This window comes from Sinocyclocheilus rhinocerous, unplaced genomic scaffold, assembly GCF_001515625.1.
Source record: "Sinocyclocheilus rhinocerous isolate Xijiao unplaced genomic scaffold, SAMN03320098_v1.1 scaffold1358, whole genome shotgun sequence".
NCBI classification, from domain to species: Eukaryota; Metazoa; Chordata; class Actinopteri; order Cypriniformes; family Cyprinidae; genus Sinocyclocheilus; species Sinocyclocheilus rhinocerous.
Window position 1 is genome coordinate 658,620 of NW_015662582.1, and position 10,374 is coordinate 668,993.

The 10,374-nt window shown below is 35.5% G+C and overlaps 1 protein-coding gene across 1 annotated transcript in view; it reads right to left on the bottom strand.

The window, feature by feature from the left end:
- The window catches only part of LOC107728097 (synaptotagmin-9-like), a 28,609-nt gene extending 23,195 nt beyond the window's left edge, over window positions 1-5,414 (bottom strand). Inside the window, exon 1 of the mRNA XM_016538174.1 lies at window positions 5,168-5,414. Coding sequence (XP_016393660.1) covers window positions 5,168-5,315 — 148 coding nt within the window. The 5' untranslated portion in view covers window positions 5,316-5,414. The remainder of the gene's footprint in view (window positions 1-5,167) is intronic.
- Window positions 5,415-10,374: the final 4,960 nt, after the last annotated feature.

Sequence of the window (10,374 nt, forward strand, 5' to 3'; positions counted from 1 at the left end):
AGATCGTCTTTATGCACCAAGCGCTTGTAACACTCCAAAGAGAAAGGAAAAATTTAAATCGCATCATATGACCCCTTTAAGAAAAATGTCACCTACATCATGGATGGCCTGAGGATGAGTAAATTAACAGCAAATTATCATTTGTGGGTCAACTATCCTTTAAGATCATCATACCTGAAACTCTTTGGTCCTTACATCTGGTATTAATATGCATTTTTGTCAATCCGATCACAAGTGGACAACGTTAAATACATGTGTGAATGGGGTTTAAAACATTTTGAGCTTGTCCACTTTTGACCACTTCCAGAGGTATTTGAAAACACATTTGATTGAATTTCACTCGTAGTGTGGATACTCATGTGGTCAAATATGTTCGAACAGCCACTCTATTTAACTATACAGTATATACACCAACTGCTGTTCGAACAAAAAAAAAAAGCATTCAGCAGAGACAGCCCAAATCAAACAGAGTTTGGCAGCTGCTGTCTCTGCTGAATGCTGGAGAGATGTGGTGTACAAAAGAAGAGGAAGGGGGGGAAAGCAGAGTCCTCTAAAACACCACAACTCATTTCAGTCCACTGAGTGTGTCAGTTACACTTCAAAGTGAAAGCTCCACAATAGCTCATATCTAGTAACCCATAGAAACATTCCAACACACAAAGAGCTTCAAAGAGCCTTGTAGCTGAGATTCCCACTGCGCTGCAGCTGCCTGTATGAACACATTTGTGTTAACATTGTGCGAACACACAGGAAATACAGAGGATTTAACCATTTTAAACTAAAGGAGTTAAGCATTTTAACTAACCAAAGAAATTTAGAGTCTTGTTTTAAAGAGTAATAATATAGCAACAATTTCTATAAATTAAAAAACTGTTGTTTGCAATTAAATAATATATCATACATATGGTGAATATGCCGGTTGTCTAAGAAGCTCCAACGAGCTTTTTTTCTAATATGTTTCAGTTTGGGACCAGGTTGCTTAAAAAGCTCTAATAAGCATCATTATCCCTTCAGCAACGCTCAAATTGCATTCAACAATTTCTATAAATTGAAAAACTGTTGTTTGCAATTAAATAATATATCATACATATGGTGAATATGCCGGTTGTCTAAGAAGCTCCAAAGAGCTTTTTTTCTAATATGTTTCAGTTTGGGACCAGGTTGCTTAAAAAGCTCTAATAAGCATCATTATCCCTTCAGCAACGCTCAAATTGCATTTTCCTCTTGTGAGATTTGCCAGAGAGGCATTTCAAGCGGATTCCAGGGAACATGAAAGAAATGTTTGCTCCTAGACCCCTAAAAGGTGTAATAACAACATTTAAAAGTACTAGGTTGTCATTCACCTTTAGTATTTTGTGACATGCTAAAGCCTGTCGAACATGAAATGTGATTTCCAGTAAGAGTTTAATAAAGCAATGAAAGACCAGCCTGTGGTTTATCATGCTGCAGACTTTCTCTGAACCAAAAAACAGCTCTGAAGAACACCAAATGCTAGTTATGCCTATAAAGCACTTTCATAAGAAGGGCTCTGGAAATTCTGACTGATTGCAAAATCATACAAGCACTGCTCTTGGTACTCAGTATTGCCCCTTGTGTAATCAAGTCTATTCTTATAAAATCATTTGATCATCTGTCCTCCAAAGAAAATAACAATGTTACCATGGCTTCACAGAAAGGCGACCATTCCGACACAGTGAGACACTGGATAATGATTGTTTTGCTTCTTTTCTTTTCACTCCGGCTGCATGCTGCTGATTATTTAATTACAGTTTACACAGCCACTTGGTCTGAATGTCCTGATATCCCATGGAGCAGAAATACTCTTGGCGTATAACTGGTCAAATGTGTCGATTTGCTTATTCAATCAAATCCAAAGTATTGGGAAGCACAGTTTTCATTAATGTTTGATTTCTGCTGAAAATACTAGGGGAACCATCTAGCACTGCAAAACAATGGTTTGTCAAATAACATAAGTATCTTGCCAGAGCTTGGACGTGCTGAGGGCATATAAAAGGTGTTGTCCGGCCAGGGTCATGATACCAGACCTCCTTTCTCTCTCCTACGTTCTTCTCTGCACTATACTGACCTATAAACACATATGAAAAGTAAATAAAGAATAATTCTTGGAATTTTACTGAAGCAACTTGCCATTTGGTTGGTTATTCACATCACACCTACATGTGGCAGAGGTTGTACAGTACTGTGTCGTTGGGTCTGATAATATATCAACTAACTTTTTGACCACCAAACAAAATGGAAATGTGTGTATGAATGTATGAATTGAATTGTAAAGAATGATGGACTGTAGATGATTTGTACATAACTTCTGCAAGATATTTTTTAATGGCTTTTAAAAAGTGATAGGGACAGAATCTCGATTTGACCAAAAAGAGATGGGAATATGTCTTATCCATCCACACACAAATTACACATATGTTCTCTCCTAAAGGCCTTTCTCTCTTTAAAGCAATTTTGTAATAATAATAATAATAATAATAATAATAATAACAATATATTAAAATTAATTGTTTTAAAAATTAAAAGAATTTAACATTTATAAATTGTAGAAGGCACATTTTTGTTACAGTAAACTATGGAGAGAACATAATTACATATATATAGTTTGGACAAACTTATGGTTTAAGACCCAACCACATCTGGTTTAATCCAAATACAGATACAGATACTGGCTTCGCTTCACATTCCCTATAAGGAGCTCTTTGTGGGTTTTGGTGCTCATTTTCGTGGTGGATTTCTGCTCATTTTCTAGTAGTAGCTAGAGCATTGCTATGTGATTACTTGGGTGGTTTCTAGATGGTTCCTTAGTGAATCAAACATTGTCTACCTGCAAAAAACAGTAAGCCTGTTTGTAAAAAGTATTAGTACACCTATCCTTAATATGCTGCACAATTTGAGGAATCATTCATGTCCCTAGTACAACAATTGAGGGTGAGTTACACCATGAAGTTTTATGTCATCTCTGAAATGACATTGCTTCTTGCATGTTTTGCAACACTCTCAAAGTAAATTGTCCAGTGAGTGAGTTTTATCTACTTTTTATTTTTTATTTTTTACATAGATAAACATGAATATGACAATATTTTACATTGGTTGGATTGCAGCAGTCCGTAAATGGTTCTAAACAGTCAATAGTTTTGTTTGAAAATGATGTATCACCTACACTAAACCCTAGCCTAAACCAAACCAATAGTGTTAACAACAGCAAACTGAAGCATCAGCTCCCTTTTAGCTTGCTTCTACAATTATTTACTTTCTTTTATCAGCATGTCCTGAGTACCAGGTACCAGATGAGATACCTTTCAAGTTTACTATGCCAGCAAGCCCATACATATGGTACTGATGTGCCAAATGTAGTAGTTTACAAATCAAATTTTTTTTTGCATATATAGGTACTCTTTTGGAGTTTTGCAATGATATAGGTAGAGAGCTGCCCCCCCCCCTAAAAAAAAAAAAAAAACAGTAATAATAAGGGGCTTATTTTTATGAATTAAATGCTTTTGCATTCTCACCCAGTCTGCTCATACTTAATAAACCACTCCAACTTTCCTTCAGATAAAAAAATAAAAAAATAATTAAAATTAAAATTAAATTAAAAACACACAATGTTCAGAGACATTGTCACAATATATATATTTTTTTTGATGACAGCCAATATTAAATGACACATCTCAGCTGTAGTCTTTTATTACTACACTACTGTGGAATTTGGGTAGGGTGCAGACCATTGGGTCTCAATAAACTGACTAAATCAACCATGAACAGCTGTCAATGCAGCCACAGGGGATTGGTGTGTGAGAGTGCGAGAGAGATGCCGATATAGCTTCTATGATTCTTGAGCTGGTGTGCATCTGTTGGGGGAGGGGTTCACATTTTGGCTCTGTGTAGTCATGCAGTTAAGACATGTTTCCAAAATTTCATGACCTGTACCAAAGCCATATCTTATAAAGAGGCCAACCTGGTCCTGAAATTTGGTTGTTTTGTGATATAAATGAAGCTTGCATCAGACATCAAAAGGAATCATTATAAAAGCTTTTGTGAATAAGAAAAAAAAAAAAAAACATTACTGGTGGGTTGTAGATTTAACGCCGGTTACCAAATCCCCTTGGTACACCTCAGTGTAGCACAAACGACTCATGCCCTCTTGCTCAGCAGGTGCTGTAGCATTTAAATCTAAGCAGTCAGATTCCAATACTGCACTTTTGGCCTGTGCTTTTGGAATGGATTTTATATTGTGTCTCAATCTTTTTTTTATCAACACAGCATATATGAAAAGTAACAGATGCCATATTTAATTCAAATGCAACAATTTTCATCCTGGATTATGTGGCTCCAGCTATACCTAAATAAAAAAGTTCATGATGATGAAACATGGCCAAAGTGTAAGAGAATGATGGGTAAGGCTATCCTAAGGGACATGACATTAAGAGTGTGCATTTTAAAGAAGAGGTCGTGTAACCACAATCAATTAATTTCTCATGACTATAAGCTAAATTTCTGTTTTGATATGTGTTGTCTACTAATATTGATTGATTAATTGTAATTTAGAGGTGAATGTCTATATTGAGAACGTTTTTGTTTTGGATCACCAGAGATCCATCCATGCCATAAGGAACAAGCTTTTTCCAGTGTAATGATGACATATACTGGTCAACAAATCTGGAATTTCTAAACTCTAAAGGTTCCTGCAAGAATGAAATATGGCCCTGCTGCATACACTGCAACTGTAATACATATATCAATATTATAAACGGTTTATATATTAGAATCTTATTCATTTAATTGGAGTAAAATTATAATAGCTATTCCACTAGCATTTCTACATTAGATTTCTGACATTATAGCATTTTATGTCTGACAAAAGTATTTGAGTCTATACACCAAACTGAATTGACACCGAATATCACGTCGAGTAAAATATAGTAACACAGCAAATATAGTCGACATTCCTCCAGCGTGCTGACATCTCGAGGTTAAAATGGAACAAATTGTTGAGCAACAAGTCAATACTGAATCAAATGAAAAATAACCCACTACGTGAAAATATATATGAAGTTGCGATGGTACTTCAATGTATTCACCTAGTTCATGATCCTTTCGGAGGGGGAAAAAAGCGCATGCAACCGTTTTGTGCAGGAATGTCGCCTACCTGAGTCCGAATTCCTCGGCCTGGCAAGGTCTCGGAAATAATAAATGAAATCCAAACAATTTTCGTTCTGAACCTCCCCTTTAGAACAAAGATCCGATAAGAGTTCTAGTGCTTTTTGACAAATCTCGTCCTCTCTGTCGACAGGCATTTCCCACCAGCATCCTTCTGGATTGTGGAGCTTCTAAAGCGCAATCCCCCCACAGAGAAACATCATCTCACGGACGGCATCCCACTCTCACGGACAAACCCGGCTTTCTGTAACGTGGAAATATCTCTGAGTGTTTTTTTTTTTTCTTTTTTTTTTTTTTTTTTTAGATACTGAACCAACATTAATGATCAGGGTTGTGCAAAATTCAGAGCTAAAAATGGCCTCCCTTTCAGTTCATGATTTGAAAGAAATTGACCACCCCACACCGGAAGTTGAAAATATCAGGACACGTAATTAATTCAATTCAATTCAATTCAAGTTTATTTGTATAGCGCTTTTCACGATGCAAATCGTTGCAAAGCAGCTTTAAAGAAAATTAAGTATCTACAATATATTTAGTAGTAGCATGTCATTGGTGACTATGTCAAATTGATGTACATATGGAAGAAATGTACGGTAAAATTAAGTTAATGACGTAATCAAACAGACGACATATTTTCAAATAAACCATACAGTATCAGCAATGTATTAATTACTTTACAAAACGATCTTTTGGTGTGGTGTGAAGGAACAGCAGCTAACAAACTTGTCAAGCATACAGGGGAACTCCATCAAATTATTAGTTAACTTATAGTGGCTATTTTTACAATCACTCACACACTCTTTTTCGAGGTACTAGACAATTTGTCTGTGTGCTCTGTGCTGTTTAGCCTTGCTTTGGGCAAATGTTACTGTCAAAAGGCCTGGTTTCACAATACTGACACCATGCATATTCAAGGGGTAACTTGTGCAAATTATGATAAGAGCTTTTAAAAGGATGATAAAAGTATCTGTAATTAAAACTGTTTTCCCCAAGAATCTGAAGAAAAACGATTGTCATCACACTAATAAATCCTTAGATGCTGAACTTAAAGTATCCAAGCAATGTGCTGTACACTTCAAGCGGATAAATTCTTGGCTGCCAGTTAATGCCTGGGAGCTATAAAGAAATCTCTGATGGTATTTTAACAGTGCAATATTGCTTTACAGATTTTCAGTCACGGATAAATAAATCCCAGGTTACTCTGCAGCTTATGAATATGTATACAATTTAATTTATTCTTAATTGGCATGGTAATTTTTTTTTCTCTTCCAGATTAACTCTGAAGCTTGTAAGAGATTGTTTAATAAAAACTGAGACTCAGATGCACAATGAAATTGAGATACACATTTCCCTGCGAAGGGACTGTAGTCTCATTCATAAAGTGTATCGTATAAACCTAGAGAGATATTCATGAATGTCAGTCAACTCAAATAATTTCTCATACATGATGGACTGGCGATGTGTCCAGGGTGCGTCCCTCTCTATAGCTGAGACAATGGAATGGGCAATATTTTCACAATCTAGTGCATGTATTAAAATACCACAAATGCTGCATGCTTTTACACACATCAAGATTTGTCCAAATTAGACTGCTGTTTTGGAGGGGGGAAAAAAAATAATTTTAGAAAACTTTATTTATGAGTAATGCCAACTTATTTCATTTAAATCCACTTAAAATAACAACTACACTAACTATTAGCTATAGCAACAGCGAACGCATGCTAACTAACTAACATAGATCACTGCATGGTGGTTATTGCTTTTAATATAAAGCAACATTCAGTATATACACTGTATATATTCACCACAATGGTAACTTCCCCAAAACAGCAACATAACAGAAACCACTATACATTCCAACATAACAGAACATTAAACACTAACAAATCTCCTTCTATATTAAGTTTGTGCAAAAACACATCAAATAACTTGTTAATTTCAAAATTTACTTTCATTATACAGTCCATATTACAGAATTGTTGGATTTTTGGGCATTTATTTTGGCATGTCCAAGTCAAACAATCACTTAAGTGATATTCATAATACAGTTATTTATTATTGTTATATTTACATAGCAGAATTATTATTATTATTATTATTTAGCATGTGTTTTACTTGTGTAAGTCACATTCGTACTTGTGCATATTGCCACTTCAAAACCTCTATATCATCAAACTTCTTTAGTTCACATGTCTTATTGCAGATCACAAAGTGCAAAGAAAAGTACACAAATTGAAGATTTTTGGTGAATAATGACTTTCCTCATCGTCAGGTTTGGAGCTACTGTTCATAAAGGTACAGTACTGTGCAAAAGTCTTAGGCCGTTAGTGAGGATGCTTTCAAAAATAATGTCATAAATAAATTATATTTATCAATTCACTTCTATTACTAAATCAACATTTGGTGTGAGCACCCTTTACATTTAAAACAGCTTTTGTCCTAGGTATACTTGCACATAGTTTTTTAGGTAGTTTGTGGTGTCATGGAGATGTTGCCGCAGTTCTTCTGGTTTCAGTTTGTCTCCGTTTTTTTATTTCTGATTCATCATGTCTTGATTTGATGATGGTGAGATCAGATCTCTGTGTGGAGCATAGTAGCTGTTGTCAGATTCCTTGTGTATATGAAAATCTCACTGGATTATTAAAATTAATGACAAAAGAAATATGTGTAAATGTAAACTGAGATTTCCCACTGACACACTATAGCGAAAGACTAAATAACTAGCTTAAAACCATTTTTGGGGGGTGAAAATACTAATGGCCTAAAACCTGTGCACAGTGCTGTATATTATGGCAGAATTTTCACTGTAGGGTGAGGTATTACTTTATGAATCTGGCTATATTAATATCTGCCTACTAAACACATTTTGAAAATGGATTCTCTTTCTTGCAAATGCCTGCTCTCTCTTCAGCGGGGTGCAGCGTAACCCTCCCCAAGGCCTGTCAACACCAGACTCCCAACTGAGGGCTGACGGAAGCAGAGCTGCCAACCCCGTCAGTGGGGTGGTACCTCCAGAGTGTTCTAGGTTACTGCACCTGTTAACATTGGTGCTCACTCTTTGGGGAAAATGTTCACACATCTGCCTGTGTGTGTGTGACGTTGACAACTTGTTTCATAGCAAAAATCACGGTGGCCTTGATGAATGCTTGCGAAGGGCTTTATTCTATACAGATATTCCTAGCCTTGAGATATAGCTCGCTAGACCAAATCTGTTTGTGCAGTGCTGCCTTTTACGATGTGAGCAGCTCTTGAGAGTCACAAAACGCCACATTATTATGTTTACTGAACTGCAGTTTGTCTTCCTTCTCACAAAGACATTTATGATCAAAAGTAACATGATCTGTCTGGAGCTTTTCAGCATAGCAAAGACAGCCTCTGCAGAATCTTAAAGAAAATCATAAGGAAGAGTTCCCAGCCTCTATTGAACCACTGAAATGGATTTCATGCAACTACTGGAGCTCTCTGTTGGTCATTGATAACATTTATTGACCATTTCTGTGTAGGTGTCTTACTATGTGTTGAGTCAGGTAAAGGCAAAATATCAAACCACTGACCTGGTAACAGCCTCAAAGGGCTCTGCAAGGACTCGTGGCATGGTGATGTATGGGAAAAAAGACAAGTCTGTCCTTTGGCAGTTCTGCAGACATAGTGGTCACTGACCAAATCATATGACATTTGTTTGTTTTTTGTAGAGTGGATTCATGTCATTAAAGACACCACTATTACCACTATTTTTTTTCCAATCTTGTGTCATTGCTTTTAAATAATTGATTTTTTTTTTCTGTAGAACACAAACAAAGACAATTGCAAAGTGTCAAAGCTGCTCTTTTCCACACTTACATGGACAAAAGGCTGTTGTGCTCAAAAAAAAAAAATACATATAACATGTGTGCTATTTTCTTAGGTCTTTTAAGTATTAAGTATATAAAAAAGTATTTATTAATCGTTAATCGTCCCCTGCAATCATAATGTATGTAAATAGGAATAAAAACAGTTGGTATTTTTACTGCCACTGGTGTGCATTTAAACTGGAAACTGCAGTGAATTGTTTGTATAGGAAAACAAAAAACAACAACAACAAAAAAAAGTTTAGCAAAAAAATTGTAGGTAGAGACACGAGGTGCCATGTTTGAAATAAACATTAGCATGTATGAGATTTCACAGCTTAGGCAGAGGATAACATTTTCAATACGTAATGACTTAAATTTTGGTCTGTTCCTAACAAAAAAGCTATTACATAATTCATATAGTCATATAGTCTATTTATGTCTGGAGCTTGATTAGCCACTATGAATTGTCATTGACAGTTGAAAAAGTACATGAGGGTGGGTAAATAATGACATATTTTTTTATTTATTTTTTAAATAATGGTGTACCATTATTTTAAATTTCATCATGAGAACTGTAGCTACTATTATCACATTTCATGTTAGTGCTGCTTTGAAATATTGCACAGGGTTTAACATAAGTGACTTTACAGCTACAACCCCTGTATATTTTTTGATATATGAGAAAAAGGAGCTTAGGTATTCCATTTTACTTTCTTTCTTTCTGCAAACTAACTGAAAGTGCAAACAGCGTGGAAGGCACATCCATGTTTACAAATTAATGAATAATTCACAAATAGTTCATCACTTATTTAAAACTTGTGTTGTACTCACTGTTGTACACAGGACATGGCAGGATGGATGCTCATTAAAAAAAAATGGCACTCTGAAATCCAGTAGAGTTTCATTGCAGAACTGCTATTGTGTCAGGTTGGTTGCTACATATATGAATACATGTAATGACTAAACATGTATTCAGCTATGACTACAGTCCTTGTTTGTCACACTTATTATGTTATACTGCAAGTCCAGTCACGGAAACTGAAAATTGCTGTTTTCACAGACAGGTTATGCAGGTAGGAAGGCAATTAGGTATGTATGAATCTAACATTTAAATACCATAATTGAATCCCTGGGCAAGAAAGCTGCCTTAGGTCCTGAATACAGCAAAATAGAAAGCCATTACAATTTTTAGGGCTTTGCGTTTAGTTGAAGACATCAAAATTTTTTGCAGAGGTATTTCTACTTTATTTATTTATGTATTTATTTATTGAGTTGTTATCATATATTAGCTTACAGCTGTATCAGAGCAACTGGATGAATGAAATGGTTGATGGTTGAAATGGTTAAATGTTTTTTTTTTTTTCTT